This window comes from Giraffa tippelskirchi, chromosome 11, assembly GCF_054371585.1.
Source record: "Giraffa tippelskirchi isolate mGirTip1 chromosome 11, T2T-mGirTip1v1.2.pri, whole genome shotgun sequence".
Classification (NCBI taxonomy): Eukaryota; Metazoa; Chordata; class Mammalia; order Artiodactyla; family Giraffidae; genus Giraffa; species Giraffa tippelskirchi.
The window spans coordinates 121,114,060-121,133,922 of NC_137285.1; the positions used below are offsets into that span (position 1 = coordinate 121,114,060).

Below are 19,863 nucleotides of genomic sequence, written 5' to 3' on the forward strand. Positions count from 1 at the left end.
TCAATTATTAATTCTTGAGCCGAATTTTTTGTGACTCAGGGGAGTCCTGGGACTCTACAGCTTTTGTACAAAAAAGAGGCAGGCAAACGACATGGGGGAGGAGTCTGCCCTAGGAAGGCTCCATGGGGCCCCGCTCAGTTACAGTTGTGCTGCCTTGGCCTTTGCAGACAGGTCTGAAACAACCATGGGAATAGCTAGCAAGAGGTGTCAACCAGGATCCCACTGTGAGGAGCCTACTCCCAAATGCATTTAGCTGGGAGACATTAGAAATTCTGAGTGTCATAATATGACAATATGAAGACAGAAAGTTTGTCCCTAGAGGAGTCAGGTTTTTAAATGTTTTTTTCTGCACATTTTCACTTTAAAGAATCACTTTATGGTTCTCTATTTCCTCTTTGTTACTCCCGTTCTCTGAAATCTTGCCATGCTTTCCACTTCATATATTCCTTTCTCTGCGGGGATTCTCCCTTATTAGGCTGTAGTTTGGATGTAGATGTCTTTATATGAATAAGCATCCCTTTACTCCCCCGCTCTTTTCTCAGAATAAATGAGTATGGGCGGAGGGTTATAAAAAGACATTGATTGCTTTGGAAGACACCTTGGCAAGACCCTAAGTAGTGCTAAAAAAAAAAAAAAAAAAACCCGTAAGAGTGTCTGCATATTGCATACAGGGGCAAACAAAAATGTTTAGGAAGAGCTTGCAGATAGGAAAAGCAAAAAGATTTTATGAATGTGGAATGGAGGAAAAAGAATGCATCCTGAGAAAAAAGGATAGAGGAGTCCTAATGCAGGTGGAGGAACAAAAGCAAAATAAAGGCAGGAGGAGCAGATTTAGAGCAAGTTTAGAACTCAGAGTTGCAAAGTATTTGTCCTAAGGGTTTTCACAACAGTTGACTTTTGGATCTTCACTACCCCATTAGCAAAGTTCCTTAGCTCCTCCAATTTACAAACAAAGAGAATCAAATTCCTGTTGGTCAGTGACTTACTGAGTGCATCTCCTGTTTTGGGGCTTGCAATGGGCACAGCAGGGACTGAGACAATGAATAAGTGTCAGTGTTGGTCTCTTGGAACAGGTGAGTCAGAGGGGAGATAAATTTCGTAATTCAACAGGAACTATCGTAACTTCATAACAGGAAGCTCTAATGCAGAACAGGCAGAGAAACAGGCACAAAAGGAGATGCAAATCTACCGCTTATGAGAGTGGTGAGGAGAGCAGTTACCTCCACTGCAGTGACCAGTCAGATTTTCATGGAGGAGGAGGGCATTGTTGATCCTGGGACCTGGAAGATGGATTGAATGGGCATGTTGACACATTCTGGGAAACTCTGGGAGTTGAGGAGCTGTAGTTAATGTTTGAATAACAGCAAATAGACCAATCTGGGTATTTGAGGTACAAGTAAGGCAAATCGTGAGAACCGAGAACAGAAATATTGATTTAGTACTGACCACAGAGGACCTTTATTTCTAGTTGGATTGAACTGTTTGATAATGAGGGGGCATTCAAGGTTTCTAATCAAAAAAGTGCCATTTTCAGATCTGCCCTCTGGAAATACTATCCTAACCAGAATACAGAAGGAAATAGAGCCATGGGATTCACTAGAATAAGATTGTTATGGTATAAAAATATGATTTCTTGGATCTGAAGTGTGAGACTGTAAGTAGAAACAAGTGGGCAAAAGTGCTGGCAGAGACAGTTGGGTCTTTGTTTTCTTTATCTTGTCCCATTTAATATAGTAGCTGAAGGAACTAAAGAGCCTCTTGATAAGGGTGAAAGAGGACAATGAAAAGCTGGTTTAAAACTAAACATTAAAAAACAAAGATCGTGGCATCTGATCCCATCACTTCATGGCAAATAGATGGGGAAAAGTGAAAACAGTGACAGACCTTATTTTGGGGGGCTCCAAAATCACTGTGAATGGTGACTGCAGCCATGAAATTAAAAGATGCTTGCTCCTTGGAAGGAAAGCTATGACAAACCTAGACAAGGTATTAAAAAGCAGAGACATTAGATTGCCAACAAAGGTCTGTCAGTCAAAGCTATGATTTTTCCAGTAGTCGTGTATGGATGTGAGAGATGGACCATAAAGAAGGCTGAGTGCTGAAGAACTGATGCTTTCAGATTGTGGAGAAGACTGTTGAGAGTCCCTTGGACAGCAAGGAAATCAAACCAGTCCATCATAAAGGAAATCAGTCCTGAATATTCATTGGAAGGACTGATGCTGAAGCTGAATCTCCAATACTTTGGCCACTTAACGTGAAGAGCCAACTCACTGGAAAAGAACCTGATGCTGAGAAAGATTGAAGGCAAAAGGAGAAGAGGGCGACAGAGGCTAAGGTGGTTGGATGACATCACCAACTCAATAGACATGAATTTCAGCAAACTCCAAGAGATGGTGAAGAACAGGGGAGTCTGGCATGCTGCATTCCATTGGGTCTCAAAGAGTGGGACGCGACTTAGTGACTGAACAACAACAATAACAACAAAAAAAGAAAGAACATGGCAATGTGATCTTTGAATTTTACATCTCAAAGTCAGTCATGATAATAGTATTATTCAAAGAGGTGGAAAACACAGATAAGAGCCAATTATCTGTATAGCCATGGATAAGAGAATTGATTATTAGTCATGTGGCTTTCAGGTTCTATTTAGATCTGAAGGAAGTTATTAAGAAAATACCTTAGTATATTAAGTTATTCATGATGAAAATTAATGCCATAAGGTAGGTTGAAGAATGAATAGATGAGTGGATATAAGGGGGTCCTAGTGCACTTTGAGGAGAAGGCAATGACACCCCACTCCAGTACTCTTGCCTGGAAAATTCCATGGACGGAGGAGCCTGGTAGGCTGCAGTCCATGGGGTCGCTAAGAGTCGGACATGACTGAGCGACTTCACTTTCATTTTCACTTTTATACATTGGAGAAGGAAATGGCAACCCACTCCAGTGTTCTTGCCTGGAGAATCCCAGGCACAGGGAAGCCTGGTGGGCTGCCATCTATGGGGTCGCACAGAGTTGGACACAACTGAAGAGACTTAGGAGCGGCAGCTGCAGTGCATTTTGATGTATGTCTGGAAGATTGTCTCTGTGAACTTATATCTTCCTGTCCATCTATCTTTTGTCTGGATAAATGCAAGAAAGAACTGGGAGACTGTGTAGAAGTAAGAAAGCTGGAGAGTCATGATAATGAGCAGATGTTACTTATCAGTAGAGTCAGTAGAGTGAGAGAGTGGAAAGAGGAAAAGTTTATAGCTTGATAAGTAATTGGAATGTTCAGAACAGTCAGGAAGTAGTCACCAGGAGAATGATGTCTTAGGTCTTGAACGAAGTGATGCCTGTAGATTCATAACAAGTTCATAGCTTTGAATGTGAGGAAGAGCATGGTGGAGATAGACACAGGTACAGAGGAAGGTAATGTAACCTGTTGAGTCAGCTGGATAACCTGAAAACACTTAGACAATTCCAGAAACCATGGGAAGCATGAGGGGCAAGGAGTGATGTGGGAAACAAAATTGATTAAGCTATAAAGTAAGGGTCTGGATGGCATAAGAGAGCCTTAAAATAGGTCATGAATAAACTGTACATCTGTCTTCTCTACAGGTGGTGGTCCTACAGTACAAGTCCTATAGTACAAGTCCTCCCAGCATGGGAGGTATCCTCAAAAACAGCTCAGAGTTGCCAACTTTCACCCTGACAGGGATCCCAGGGCTGGAGGACTCCCAACACTGGATGTTCTTGCTCCTCGGTACCCTCTACATTGTCTCCATTGTGGGCAATGCCCTTATCCTCTTTGTTGTCAAGGAGGAGCAGAGTTTGCATCAGCCTATGTACTACTTCCTGTCCCTGCTCTCAGTTAATGATCTAGGTGTGTCTTTCTCCACACTGCCCACTGTGCTAGCCACATTCTGCTTCCACTTAAGGAAGATCAGCTTTGATTCCTGCATGGCTCAAATGTTCTTTATCCACTTCTTCTCTTTCATGGAGTCTGGGGTCTTTCTGGTTATGAGTTTTGACCGCTATGTGGCCATCTGTAACCCTCTGTGCTACACCACCATGCTCCCAGATTCCCGTGTTGTATGCATGGGCATGTGGGCCATCATCCGCAGCTTCTGTATGATTTTTCCACTGCCTCTCCTTCTGAAAAGGTTGTCCTTCGGCAAGGCCAATATACTGTTCCATGCCTACTGCCTTCATCCAGACCTCATCCACCTTCCCTGTGGTGACATCACCATCAACAATATTTTCGGTCTCATCATTGTCATGTCTACCTTTGGCCTGGACTCTGCACTCATTCTCTTCTCGTATGTACTCATTCTTCGCTCTGTACTTGCCATTGCATCTTGGGAGGAACGGTTAAAGACACTCAACACGTGTGCGTCACATCTGTGTGCTGTGCTCATTTTCTACGTGCCCAAGATTGGTGTGTCCATAACTGCCCGCTATGGGAGGCATGCCCCCCGATTTGTGCACACAGTCATGTCCCTCATTTATCTCTTTGTGCCTCCCATGCTCAACCCTGTCATTTATTCAGTCAAAACTAAACAGATTAGATGCAGGCTTGGCAGAATGCTAGTGGGAACCAAGTTTTAAGCCAGAGGCACAAAGAAAGGAAAAAAGTCACTGGATATTTAGTATTACTCTACAAATTGGGGTTTTCAAGACATGCTTTGACAACTTTTTAAACTTTCTTTTGGGCAGGAATCTACTCTTAGGATTTCTTCCACCAGATATTTGATGACAGCCTGCCACTAGTTAAGACCGAAGACAACAGGTTTTGGCAAGTTACACTGAGCTGTAGTTTGCCAAAAAAAAAAAAAAGCTCAACTTTTTTTTTTTAATCCACAAATGTGTCTCCTTAAAATCAGTCCCTCATTTTGTTACATGTGTTTCTTTTATCCATTTTTGAATTGAATTATCATAGAAAAAAATTACTTACTACCTTGGGAACACTGTCACAATGGTCAAATAATTCTTTTCCACAAGACTATATGAAAAGTAGTCCTGCTTTTAATTTTGTAGAATTTTTTTTTTAATTTTGCAAAATTTCTACAAAATTTTCATTTTGTAGGAACTCCACTGCTTTCCATCGCAATTGCACTATTTTATATTCCAAAAAACTGTGTGAAACTGACTGACATCCTTACCAACATTTGCTGTCTACTGTGGTTCTTGTTATTTTTATTATTATTTAATAGCCATCTTGACAGATTTGTGGTGATATCTCATGGTGGTTTCAATATGGATTTTCCTGATGATTAATGACATTGATCATTTCTTTTTCATGTACTTGTTGGCCATTTGTATAGCCTCTCTGGAGAAACTTCCATTTAACTCCTTAGCACATAGTAAAATGAGATTATCAGACATGATTCTGTCTTTGTTTTTAGCTACTGGAGCAGCTCCTTACCTGTTTTGGGGATAAACCCCTTACCAAATACTTACTTAGAAGTAAGCTTGAATGAATGGACACAAAAAACACACGCCTGGTGGAAAGATTAAACAAATATTGAATACGCTGTTTTTTCCCCCAGTTCACTTAACTTAATTCTGAATAGTCTGAGGAATGCAACAACATGATTTAATAATTAATTTAGAATCCTTGTACAATTGAGATTACTCTCCTTCAAAATTACTTTAAAAAAAGAAAAAAAATGGACAGGCATAGAGTAAACCTCCCAAATGTTAAAATATGAAGAAAAAAACAAAAAAAAACTATGCTAGTCAAAAGATACATGGCTGCAACAATAGATTTCTAGGATAAGATAGCTTAGAAGAATGTAGGAACCACTATAAAATAGTATTTCAAATAAAACTTTTTACAAAAATTGTTTATAGCTTGGTTGTGGAGCGTGTGCTCAGTCGTGTCCAACTCTTTGTGACCCCATGGACTGCATAGCCTGCCAGGCTCCTCTGTTCATGGGATTCTCCAGGCAAGAATACTGGAGTGGGTTCCCATTTCCTCCTCCATAGAATCTTCTTGACCTAGTGATTGAGCCTGCATCTCCCATGTCTCCTGCATTAGCAAACAGATTCGTTACCACTGAGCCATCTAAGAAGCCCCCTATTTAAAAGATACTGTGAAGTATACTCTGGGTAAAACCATAATATATAATATTATTGTTAAACATTCATATATTTGCATACAAAAAGTATTTTGAGGAAGTAACAAAAATTTGGGCTTCCCTGGTAGCTCCTGGTTAGATTCCTGGGTCAGGAAGATCCCATGGAGAAGGCATAGGCTACCCATTCCAGTATTCTTGGGCTTTCCTGGTGGCTTATATGGTATAGAATCTGCCTGCAATGCAGGAGACCTGGCTTCGATCCCTGGGTTGGGAAGACCCCCTGGAGAAGGGAACAGCTACCCACTCCAGTATTCTGGTCTGGAGAATTCCATGGACAGAGGAGCCTGGTACGCTACAGTCCATGGGGTCTCAAAGAGTTGGACACAACTGAGCGACTTTCACTTGACAAAAATGTATTAGTAGTTGTTTCTGGCTAGTGAGAATTGAGAAGATTTATTATTTATCTGTGTTTTCTACTTTTCTATAAAATGTACACATTACGTTTTAGTAAAATGAGAGTGATTGAGAGAGAGGGGAGAGACAGAGAGGCAAATAGCAATAATGAGAGCTGGAAAAAGTGAGCCTCATAAGAGAGAAACCTGAGTGTTGATGCCTCTGCTCTACCGAGGTGCTTTCCAAGTGTTCCTCTCTGCTCCTCTCAAGGGATAAGAAGTACTTTTCCTGGGAGTTATTCCCTTCTAGATGTGACTATGGGCTGTGGCAGGCACATGATACTATCCATGGGGGCCTGATTCTAGGCCCTAAGAGACTTAACTCCCCTGGTGCATATTGGAAGCACATCACACTTTTGCTCTCTTTATCCCAATTTAGAAGTCTGTGCTATCCAGAATGTTCACTCTGCAGTCAAAGGCTAATATAGCATAAGTAGTCTAAAGCAAAATGACAGAATATTTATTTTTCACAGACCTAATTGTCAGGACTAACTGCACAGGATCTCTTTATTCAACTGGACTAACTACACCAGTCACTGAAAATCGCTGATACTTATTTTACCAGCTGTAAAGTAATACTAAGGATAACATTTCTTTGTAGCTTATTACATGACAGTCAAGGTTCAAAGTTTATTTTAGTATGTATTTTATTATTAAAGCAATCATTAAGACCTATCAGCAAGACTACGATACAGATAAAATTATTATTCTAGTTTTAAAGGTACAGACACTGAGATGCATAGAATAGATTAATCATTTAGGATCACAAAACTAGCCAGTGGAGAGGCAGGAGGTGAGTGCAGGTAATCTGACTCCTGAGTCCAAGTTAGTATGATTTTGAATCAGCGATGCTGCTTTGAAAAATGTTGCAGTTCTTGTCCTTTATGTGTATTGCCTTCTATGGTTAAACATATTCAACACCTATAGTCTTAGCTTGGGCTGGAGATCTGCAAGATATCAAATGACAAAGAAGCCTCATATGATCATTCAGTGGCTGTTTACTGAGCACCCATTATGTGCCAGACCTCATATTAGGCATAGAAGGAATCTGTGAAGAATAAAGCAGAGTGGCACTTACCTTGTAAACTCACAGTGGGGCCTTACAGCTTAATGGTTCAGAGCACCTAGATTTAAATGTTAGCTCTGCCACTCATTTTTTTTTTGTGACTTTGAAAAAGTTATTTAATTCACTGTGCTTCAGTTTCCTTATGTGGAATATATAGATAATAGTAATATCTGTTTGATAAGGCTGTGGTGAGATTTAGCTGAATTAAAGTTGACCATCACATAAAATGCTCAGTAAGTAAACACAAATGTTAGCACTGAGTGAGAATAACTCAGATGGTAAAGAATCTGCCTGAAATTTAGGAGACCGGAGTTTGATCCCTGGGTTGGGAAGATCCCTTGGAGAGGGGAATGGCAACCCACTCCAGTATTCTTGCCTGGAGAATTCCATGGACAGAGGAGCCTCGCGGGCTACAGTCTATGGGGTTGTGAAGAGCCAGACATGACTGAGCGACTAACACACACACAGGGGCATAAGATGCCATGATTACTGTTTGTAGTAGCCCAGAAAAGGGGCATCTAACACAGCCTTCAGGTTTCTCTAGTGCATGTTGGTTTAAGTTAATGTAGAAAGTGAATCAGATACTTAACAAAGATTCTACTCAGGAATGAAAAGAGGGTTTAGACTGGAAACAGTTTTGTTTAAAAGAGAAATGAAGTAGTGACTCAAGTTTGGTGCATTCTCTAGGACAGCACTTTGGGACTGTTAGGTAACTAGGTAAATTGACCAAAAAGCAGAGTTAAATAGATATGTGTATGTCAAATGTTCTTGAACAGGTGTTTCACTAAATAGCATGGTAATCCATTTTGCAGAAACATGGAACGATAACTGATGGTATTATGCTGATAGTGTAATTATGGTAAAGACATTAGGTTACTATTTGCTAATCATTAGGCTTCCAGGTGGCACAGTAGTAAAGAATCTCCCTGCCAATGCAGAAGACTCCTATTTGATTCCTGGGTTGGGAAGACTCTCTGGAGAAGGAAATGGCAACCCACTCCAGTATTCTTGCCTGGGAAATTCCATGGACAGAGGAGCCTGACAGGCTACAGTCCATGGTGTCGCAAAAGAGTTGGAAATGATTTAGCGACTAAACAACAATAACAACATTGTACTGGGCGTTTTGAATATATTACAAAATAAGAAGGCAGAGACATCTTTCATGGAACATACATATTAATGTAGAAAGAAGCATGTAATAAATAACTCACTGCTTATTTTAAATCAATTAATCACAACCCTGCAAGGTACTAGAAAAGATCAACAGAGAATGTAATATAACCTTTATTAGGTTAGGAGGCTAGGAGGATCTTCCACAGGACAATTCAAGCTAGGAGATGGTGATAGGGATCCAGTCAAATGAATGGAAGGTGAGTAGGAAAAAGCTTCTAAGAGTTTGGAAAGAGCACTTGTGAAGGCCACATGGAAGGAGTAGCTTTGCACGTGCAAGAAACTGGAAGATCACTTTAGTTGTAACAGAAAGAACATAAGAAAAATGGCTCAAAGTAAAGTTTGGAAGGAAGGTATTTATCATATCACACAGGGTCATTTAAAGGTTGGACTTGATGGTAACGTGATGAAATTTTCCTTAAATATATTACTGCAATTTAGAAAATGAATTGGAAGAGGGCTGAATAATGTAGCGGAATAAGTTAAGACTCTTGTAATTATCTAGGATTGACACGTTGATATGCTGACTAGAGAGTGGGAATGGAAATAAGTCAATTAAATAGTTATTTAGGAGGTAGAACTGAAAGAACATCATATTTCTTCAAGTAAAGTTCGTAAGTCCAACACATGTATTGAGCTCTCTTCTAACCTTTTTAATGATTCCTCTTCATAGCACTCTAAACTTTTTTTCTGAAGATGATTAACAGATGAAATTATTTGTTTAGTCTATTGCCCTAAACACCGTGAGAGCAGAGAGAAGGCTCATCCTCTTCACTCTTATGTCTCAGACTCCCTTTGGTGTGGTTCTCTCTCTTAGGGATGAACTCACACTAACCAAGGCAATGACATAGATTCATAATGTTATCAATTAACAATGAGAAATAGAATTACTACACAGGCAGAAATTATCTTCTTAACTTGACTAGCATATCCTACCTGGTGAGAGTCATCAAAATTACATTTGAGGTGAGCAAAGAATAAGGAGCATAACCATAAAATTCAAGGGCACAATCATAAAGCTTCCTGTTTTAAGTTCAGATGGACAAGTATCCTTCTCCAACATGCCCAATCTTAACCTCTTAGCCCCTGGCACTTAGTAGGCCAGTCTAGTCTTCTTATAACTGCTTGATTGATGCTGTCCTTCATGTCCCTTTTTCCTTTGTTTTGATCTCTTCTTCCAGTTGATGATTGTGCTTGTGTGAATGACTGTGTGTGAGAATATTTGTTTATAATTGTGGTTTTGCATCCAGATTGATATCTTGGCTACTCCAATAACTTTACAGCTTTGGCAAGTATTGTAAAATCCCTAATCTCATTTGTAAAAAGAAGACAAATATTATAACTGATAAGGATCCTGTGAATATTAAATATTAACTATATATTAATAATAAATAAGCAATGCATACAAAGATTCTAGTAAACTTATAGCATATAGTAGATGTTCAGTTAATGATAACTATTTTTCACAGTCTATGTTTTCATTTAGGTCAAGTTCATCAAATCTTAGATGTCTGGTAATCATTATTGTTTATAAGGGTATCATCTTTTTATGTCTCTTTTTGATTTCTTGTGACTGATTTATTGATTAATTATAAAAGATCTGTTTTTCTCCTTTCTAAAAAATTGGAAGTATTTTCTTTTCCTGCTCTTTCTTCATTCTTATATACACATTTGCACACACTGTCACACATACATACACAAACACAGACTTTACAGACAGACACTAACAACGACCTTTAGAGATACTAAATCCTAAAGAACTTTGGTGTTCTGTATACATTAATTTTTTTTAAATGAGACCCTAAGATAAGTGTACTAAAATCCAATACATTTCCAGTTTTTTGTGAGGAAGACATGATGCTTTGATGTTTTAAAAATTATCTAAATATAAAATACATAGCTTTTTAGCATGTTATTCCTCCACAGCTCTAATTCTGTTTGTTTAGTCTGTCTACTAAAAAATCCAGTATTTAAGCATAATAACAGGTATCCTTCAGGTTTTCTCTGTTGATTAAATGAGCTAATCTAAAGCAAACAAAAAACTAGTATTGCCCCCAAAACTGTGCAGGTGCTCAAGAAATATCAATATTTCTCTTCTCCTTTCCTCAGTCCTGGTAATTGAGATTGCATGGGCAATAGAGATAGACTTTGGGGACTAAATCTGGGTAATTATTTTCAAGTCCTGACTTTATAAACGATTTCACAGTGAATGGCAACAGGCCTCTTGCCCATTAAAGTCTTCATTTCTTTATTATGACAGTTTGGGTGTGACACAAGATGATCCAAAAGCTCTTAATTTTAAGATCTTTTAATTAGCATCCTGGGAATCAACCTGCCTTCACAACACTCAGAGCTCTCAGAGCTAATTGCCTATCCCATCTTCCCAAATTCTTTTCTGGCCAATGGAAAATTGGCAAGTCCTCGTAATAGTTCTTGTTTTATAATCATTTACCATGGTGATATGAAGTTTCACAGTCAACTGGATTTATAGACATTTGTGTTCCAAGTTTCCAAATGAGGAATTTGGAATTTGAGCAAACTAGATAAATTGATTAAGGATAGTCACTTAGATAGGGAAGTGGTTGTTTTTTACTCAAGTCTGGACAGACTGACAAACTGTCTTGAGTTTGCAGCTACCGAGAGATTGTCCCCAGTGCAGGATCTTCATTGCTAAACCCAGTACAGTTCCAGACAAACCAGGATTGTCACTGTGTTTTCTGACTATCATTACTGAAGCTCTTGGTGGCTATATTTATTGTTTTTTGAAATCTACTTGGGTTGTGACACAGTTAGTGGAAAGATCGCTAACTTGGGAATCAGTGAGAGTCAAAGGGTCCGAGATTCAGTCTAACTGTTTTTGACGAGCTGAATGGATTCTTTCATGAAGGACAACAGAGTTATAACTCAATTTTTTTTTTTTTGATGTCAGTAAGGGGGAGAAACACCAGTGCACAGAGGAGCCATCAGTCAAGACTTTTTATATTCCCTGCTGCTCCAGCCATCTCTCTGAGCCCCGGGACTTACCAGGCCCAGGGGATGCTGAGAAGGCAGTTTCATTGCTCAGGGCAGGAAGGTTGGCTGGGAGGTCGTGTACGGAGGAGTCCTCAGAGTTCCTCCTTAGGAGACACTTCACCTCTCCTCTTCTCACTAGAGCTGCCCTGAGGAGGTAAGTTGGGACTTCAGCCCTTCCTTCACAGAAGTCTGTAGGAACCTCATTCATAGCTTCAAAATCCTAAAGTGATTATAATACACTTATCTGAAGAAAAGTTTGTTTGTGAACTAATTTTAGTGATTTTCTCTGTACTCCAATTCTGCCCTATGCCAATAATCCTCAACAATACCTCCTGATGCCTGAAATCCCAAAGCTTTTGTTTAGTGTGAATGCTTCAGTGTTATTAACTCACACTCTGGTATTCTCACTGGGAAGTGGATCCATGGCCAACACAAAAGGAGAGAGCCTTTGTTTGGGAAACTGGAAGAGTAAGGCAGTATGGCAAGAGGACCTGGGAACCTCGGCTCCAGAGGTCCCTCTTCATCCCCTCTTTCTTGGTTGCCATTTATTCAGTATAGATCTTGCACAACAGTGCTGAATATCAATTTTATGTGTTTTACTCTGCATTTTTTCTATACTACAGCTATAAACAAACGTAAGGTGCAATTCATTTCAGTTCAGTTCAGTCACTCAGTTGTGTCCGACTCTTTGCAACCCCATGAATCACAGCACTCCAGGCCTCCCTGTCAATCACCAACTCCCGGAGTCCACTCAAACTCATGTCCATCAATTCAGTGATGCCATCCAGCCATCTCATCCTCTGTTGTCCCCTTATACTCCTGCCCCCAATCCTTCCCAGCATCAAGGGCTTTTCCAATGAGTCATATCTTCGCATGTGGTGGCCAAAGTATTGGAGTTTCAGCTTCAACATCAGTCCTTCCAATGAACACCCAGGAGCTAATCTCCTTTAGGATGGACTGGTTGGATCTCCTTGTAGTCCAAGGGACTCTCCAGAGTCTTCTCCAACACCACAGTTCTAAAGTAGCAATTCTTCGGCGCTCAGCTTTCTTCACAGTCCAACTCTCACATCCATACATGACTACTGGAAAAACCGTAGCCTTGACTAGACGGACCCTTGTTGACAAAGTAATGTCTCTGCTTTTTAATATGCTATCTAGGTTGGTCATAACTTTTCTTCTAAGGAGTAAGCATCTTTTAATTTATGGCTACAATGACCATCTGCAGTGATTTTGGAGCCCAAAATAATAAAGTCTGAGAGTGTATCCACTGTTTCCCCATCTATTTGCCATGAAGTGATGGGACCAGATGCCATGATCTTAGTTTTCTGAATGTTGAGTTTTAAGCCAACTTTTTCACTCACCTCTTTCACTTTCATCAAGAGGTTTTTTTAGTTCCTCTTCACTTTCTGCCATAAGGGTGGTGTCATCTGCATATCTGAGGTTATTGGTATTTTTCCCGGAAATCTTGATTCCAGCTTATGCTTTCTCCAACCCAGCATTTCTCATGATGTACTCTGCATATAAGTTAAATAAGCAGGGTGACAATATACAGCCTTGACATACTCCTTTTCCTATTAGGAACCAGTCTGTTGTTCCATGTCCAGTTCTAACTGTTGCTTCCTGACCTGCTTACAGGTTTCTCAAGAGACAGGTCAGGTGGTCTGGTATTCCCATCTCTTTAAGAATTTTCCACAGTTTATTGTGATCCACACAGTCAAAGGCTTTGGCATAGTCAATAAAGCAGAAATAGATGTTTTTCTGGAACTCTCTTGCTTTTTTGGTGATCCATTAGATGTTGGCAATTTGATCTCTTGTTCCTCTGCCTTTTCTAAAACCAGCTTGACTATCTGGAAGTTCACGGTTCACGTATTGCTGAAGCCTGGCTTGGAGAATTTTGAGCATTACTTTACTAGTGTGTGAGATGAGTGCAATTGTGTGGTAGTTTGAGCATTCTTTGGCATTGCCTTTCTTCGGGATTGGAATGAAAACTGACCTTTTCCAGTCCTGTGGCCACTGCTGAGTTTTCCATATTTGCTGGCATATTGAGTGCAGCACTTTCATAGCATCATCTTTGAGGATTTGAAAGAGCTCAACTGGAATTCTATCACCTGCACTAGCTTTGTTCGTAGTGATGCTTTCTAACGCCCACTTGACTTCACATTCCAGGATGTCTGGCTCTAGGTGAGTGATGACACCATCGTGATTATCTGGATCATGAAGATCTTTTTTGTACAGTTCTTCTGTGTATTCTTGCCATCTCTTCTTAATATCTTCTGCTTCTGTTAGGTCCATACTCTTTCTGTCCTTTATTGAGCCCATCTTTGCATTAAATATTCCCTTGGTATCTCTAATTTTCTTTTTTTTTTTTAAATTAGTTTATTTTCTAACTTTACAATATTGTATTTGTTTTGCCATACATTGACATGAATCCACCATGGGTGTACATGTTTTCCCCTTCCAGAATCCCCCTTCCTCCTCCCTCCCCATCCCATCCCTCCGGGTCATCCCGGTGCACCAGCCCCGAGCACCCTGTATCATGCATTGAACCTGGACTGGTGATTCATTTCACATATGATAATTTACACGCTTCCATGCCATTCTCCCATATCATCCCACCCTCACCCTCCAATTTTCTTGAAGAGATCTCTAATCTTTCCCATTCTGTTGTTTTCCTCTATTTTACAACAGTGCTGAATATCAATTTTATGTGTTTTACTCTGTATTTTTTCCATACTACAGCTGTAAACAAACGTAAGGTGTAATTAAGTAAACTAAATCCATAGCTAATGTGTGCTAAAGCTGAGATTAAAAGTTTGCTGTTTTAGATATTAGGAGAGGTATTTAACTTTTCTAAATTTATGTTACACTTCAAAACTGGATCATAATACATTCTTCCTAAGATAGTTTATCTATTTAATCAATATTTACTGGTTAGAATTAGAACTGGTAATCTGAATCCTTATCCAGGATTCTATGCCCCGCAACTTGGATAAACATTGAGACAACTATAGGATCTTATAATTCTTTAGGGAACAAAGACATTCATCAAATGACCAAACAGATACATAATAATTCACTATAATTCTAAAGCGTGATAAGAGTTATGAAGAAAAGTATGTGTGAGGATACATAATAGGGACATACAATGATATGTAGAGAAGTAATGAATGGTTAGAATAATAGGAAGGTAACAAGTTCTCAGGTAGTTCATATGCTGCCTCATGCCTAGGTAAGACTGTTTGAATTCTTACTCTAATCCTTATTTTAAGAGTGAAGGGAAGCCACTGAGAAGTTTTCCATAGAAGTGTAACATCATTTTGTTTATATTATCAACAGATAATCTGGCTTCTTTGTAAAAAATGGATTAGAGAGAATCATGACACTGAGCTGGGTGATCAACAAGAAAGGGCCTGTGGACATCCTGATTAAAAATGTCGAGGGAGAGATGAGTGCAATAGACTGGATGGTGGATTAGCTGGAAGTGAGAGACAGGAGTGTCAGTGTTAAGTATATTTTGGAAAGGTAGTAATCGATTAATTAGATCTGGAAATGGGAGAGGGTGAAAAATTCTTCCTAGGTTTTTCTGGCCTCAGTGCATGGATAAATGCTGATAGACTTTTCTATGAGGAAAATATTGCAGAGGACCAAGTACAGTGATTAACAAAAGCTCAAATTGGCATATATTTATGTTGTGCTGATGAGCCATTACAGTTGAAACTCCAGTAGGGAGTTGGATGCTTGACTCTATAGCTAGAAGAGACATCTGAGCTAGAGACATGAATTTGGGATGATTGACATCCAGAGAAGAGGTAAGAAGAACATGATGAGTAGAAAATAATTTTGAACATAGTGTGAAAGAGAGCAGAGAAGTGAGTGATTACTGGAAGAACATGTGGGGGCAATAAAGCGATTTTTGTTGTTGTTACTTATTTTCTTTGACTGTATATCCTGAAACTGATCCTCAATAAGAAAGAAGTTGGTTTTGGATGGGACATAATCTAAACCTCTGATTCTCAAACTTGACTTTGTATTGGAATTTCCTGGGTAGTTTTTTTTTTTTTTTTTAATGTATTGACTCTTGAATCCAACTACTACTGCTAGAGATTTGGACTGAATTGGTATTATTGGGGTCCAGACAAAGGAGTTTTTTTAAAAGCTCCTTGGGTGAATCTAGCATATGCACAGTTTGAGAATCCTTAATTTAAACAGAGGAAAACACATAAATATGCAAGATAGAAAAACTCAGAGCAATCAGGAGTGGAAGAGCATGAGACTCTGGATCCTTGGTGAATAAGAGGGGCGCTCAAGTGACAAAGATAGGATGGGGGGCTGGAGTGAGATCCTCCAGTATAGGCAGGAGAAAAGACACAGCTCAGAGTATAGAGGAAAATGTTATCCTTGCATACATGGAGATTCATGAGTAGGTGGAGAGCACTAAGATAAGGCCCTGGGGAGGGCATACCGTACTTCACTTCTTGAAGAAGGTAGTGGCTAGAACTGGTACAGAGAAAGGGCTAAATCATTTTCTGCTACTGGAGAAAGATTTTAATATTTCTGCAAAGAATACAGAAACAGGAACAATAAGATATAGTGTTCAAAATAGACTCAAAGGATTTTGTGGGGAAGGAATTGGAGCCCATGACCCAACTGTAGAAATGATCAGATGGCAGAAAGCCTGAGATGTGAGCAATGATCCCTAGCTTGCTTCCTCCTAATTTTTCACGATCTTTGGTGTGCAATCTAAGTAGCCTTTTCCCTTCCATCCTGGACAGTGACCATTCTTTCCATCGTCTGACCTCACTTTACTCTGATTGTGTTTCTCCAAAAGATACTCAGGGACCCCATGGGAAGTTTTGAAACTAACATCTCGAGCGTGACCATCTTCACCCTAACAGGCTTCCCAGAGATGGAGGGACTGGAGCATTGGTTAGCTGTCCTCCTCTTGCTGCTGTATGCTGTCTCCATTCTGGGCAACAGCCTCATTCTCTTCATCATAAAGGAGGAGCAGAGCTTGCACCAGCCAATGTACTACTTCCTGTCTCTGCTGTCTGTCAATGACCTGGGTGTGTCTTTTTCTACGTTGCCCACTATACTGGCTACCTTGTGCTTTCACGCACCAGAGACTGCCTTTGATGCCTGCCTGATTCAGATGTTCTTCATCCACTTTTTCTCCTGGACAGAGTCTGGAATCTTGCTGGCCATGAGTTTTGACCGCTATGTGGCCATCTGTAACCCCTTGCATTATTCTACAGTGCTCACTGATACCCGTGTGGCTCACATGGGCATATCTATCATCATCCGCAGCTTCTGCATGGTCTTCCCACTGCCTTTCCTTCTGAAGAGGTTGCCTTTCTGTAAAGACAACATATTGACCCACTCCTACTGCTTGCACCCAGACCTGATCCGCCTGCCCTGTGGAGATACCACCATCAACAGCATGTATGGCTTGTTCATTGTCATCTCTGCCTTTGGTGTAGACTCAGTGCTCATCCTCCTTTCCTATGTGCTCATATTACACTCTGTGCTGGCCATTGCCTCCCAGGAAGAGAGACTTAAGACACTCAACACATGTGTGTCACACATCTGTGCTGTGCTCATTTTCTATGTGCCGATGGTTAGTGTGTCCATGGTTCATCGATTTGGGAAGCATGCCCCTGAGTATGTGCGTAAGTACATGTCCCTGGTATATCTCTTTGTGCCTCCAATGCTCAATCCAATTATCTATTCCATTAAGACTAAGGAGATTGGTAAGAGGCTACGTAAGATACTGAAATCTAAGCACTGATCAGAGAGAGACCTTCTAAAAACCCAGGTACCCTAAGAGTTTGTTGTTATTGCTGATGTTTGGGTTTACAGGCTAGTCAATTGAACTGTGTCGTCTTTTTCTATACATGGACCTCGGTTGGGTACCTGTTACTAGCTGTAGGGTATAGTCTGGCTATAACTCATAACTTAAAACATCAAGCTACTTTGTAATTAACCAAATTACAGGTTGCCAAAATGACTTCTCTCACACTCAGTAAGGAAGAGGGTTTTAAACTGGACACTTCTCTTTATCCAAGTATACTAATATCAACTAAATTTTTAAGTAAATCTCAAAAACACAAAGACTAATGCATTCATATGAAACATTATAACTGGGGGTTATTTTACTCAAGATCATAAGTATCATCCAATGCTTTTTATAGGAATAATAGTTTTGAGCATCTTTTAGCTTTAAAAATTAAAGATACACAATAACTGCGACCAACTTTACACTTCTGAAATAAGTAAGAGTATTCATGAAACTGATAAAATGGAACATATATGATTGTCACAGTGACACTGCAATATAAACCACGTAAGACCAGAAATTCAAAAGTTTAGAAGCAGGAGAAAAAGTTTATGGGAAAAAATCATATGTTGTCATCTGTTGGGCATTGCTGAGGGAAGGGTCAACTCTCTTCTAGGGAGCTAATTAGCACTCTGAATGGAAGGGAAATAGATATAGTGATTGATGGTAGGGTGAATCTACTTCAATAGCATAAATAGTTGTGCTCACCATCTGCTGCAATATGGATTTTCATGGCCTATACTCACCCAAGCTCAGAGACATCTGTACATGCTAGAGCAACAGGGGGCATTTCCTGGTGGCTCAGAGATAAAGAATCTACATGCCAAGTTCTGCCAAGGCAGGAGATGCAAGTTTGCTCCCTGGGTCAGGAATTTCCCCTGGAGAAGGAAATGGCAAATTACTCCAGTATTCTTGCCTGGGAAATCCCATGGACAGAGGAGCCTGGCGGACCACAGTCCATGGGATCGCAGAGTTGGGCATGACTTAGCAACTTAGCAACAAGAGCAGAGTAGAGGTAGCTGAAGAATATTAGGAAATTCAGAGCATAATTTCTGGAGAGTAACAATCATGAAGGCAGAGGAATCCTGTGCAAATTTATGCAAAGCACATACAAAGTCACAGCAGCTTGCAGACTCTTGGCAGAGGTAGGTAAATTGGTGTGAGGATTCCTTCACTGGGCAGTGGACAGACTACAGTATAGTTCAATCCTTATAGATGATTTGAGATGGAGATAGTAGTGAAAAATGTTATATATTCATACATACATATATATATGCATATTCATACATATGTGTATACACACATGTATACATATATACATGCATATGTGTGTGTGTGTGTATGTGTTAAGTTGCTTCAGTCATGTCCAACTCTTTGCACCCCCATGGACTGTAGTCCACCAGGCTCCTTTGTCCATGGGATTCTCCAGGCAAGAATACTGGAGTGGTTGCCATTTCCTCCTCCAGGGTATCTTCCCAACCCAGGGATCAAACCAATGTCTCTTACACCTCCTGCATTGGTAACTTCTTTACCTCTAGCGCCACCTGGTGCTAGCATATATGTGTATTTTATTTAAACAGTGGCTGACTTTATTTTTCTGGGCTCCAAAATCACTGCAGATGGTGATTGCAGCAATGAAATTAAAAGACACTTACTCCTTGGAAGGAAAGTTATGACCAACCTAGACAACATATTAAAAAGCAGAGACATTTCTTTGCCAACAAAGGTCCACCTAGTCAAGGCTATGGTTTTTCCAGTGGTCATGTATGGATGTGAGAGTTGGACTATAAAGAAAGCTGAGTGCTGAAGAATTGATGCTTTTGAACTGTGGTGTTGGAGAAGACTCTTGAGAGTCCCTTGGACTACAAGGAGATCCAACCAGTCCATCCTAAAGGAGATCAGTCCTGGGTGTTCATTGGAAGGACTGATGTTGAAGCTGAAACTCTAATACTTTGGCCACCTCATGTGAAGAGCTGACTCATTTGAAAAGACCCTGATGCTGGGAAAGATTGAGGGCAGGAGGAGAAGGGGACAACAGAGGATGAGATGGTTGGATGGCATCACCGACCCGATGGACATGGGTTTGGGTGGACTTCGGGAGTTGGTGATGGACAGGGAGGCCTGGTGTGCTGCGATTCATGGGGTCCCAAAGAGTCGGACACAACTGAGCGACTGAACTGACCTGAAAGCATTATTTTCCATGTTCTTTCTCATAGGGTCATGAAATACTTTTTCTAAAATAAAACCAGAGAGGCTGAGTGACATGATAAT

At 40.2% G+C, this 19,863-nt stretch overlaps 2 protein-coding genes across 2 annotated transcripts; both read left to right on the forward strand.

The window, feature by feature from the left end:
- The first annotated feature begins 1,498 nt into the window (after positions 1 to 1,498).
- On the forward strand, positions 1,499 to 5,656 carry LOC145525680 (olfactory receptor 51I2-like). Its single transcript, XM_081539206.1, has one exon. The coding sequence runs from the start codon at positions 3,643 to 3,645 to the stop codon at positions 4,585 to 4,587; it is 945 nt and encodes a 314-aa protein (XP_081395332.1). The 5' UTR covers positions 1,499 to 3,642; the 3' UTR covers positions 4,588 to 5,656.
- A 9,621-nt stretch (positions 5,657 to 15,277) lies between these two features.
- On the forward strand, positions 15,278 to 17,544 carry LOC145525268 (olfactory receptor 51I2-like). The gene has a single exon (XM_081538071.1). The coding sequence runs from the start codon at positions 16,603 to 16,605 to the stop codon at positions 17,542 to 17,544; it is 942 nt and encodes a 313-aa protein (XP_081394197.1). The 5' UTR covers positions 15,278 to 16,602.
- The last annotated feature ends 2,319 nt before the right edge of the window (positions 17,545 to 19,863 follow it).

What these genes read in the sequence shown, in the direction of transcription:
- LOC145525268 (XM_081538071.1), top strand. Translation starts at nt 16,603, where the DNA reads ATGGGAAGTTTTGAAACTAACATCTCGAGCGTGACCATCTTCACCCTA.
- LOC145525680 (XM_081539206.1), top strand. Translation starts at nt 3,643, where the DNA reads ATGGGAGGTATCCTCAAAAACAGCTCAGAGTTGCCAACTTTCACCCTG.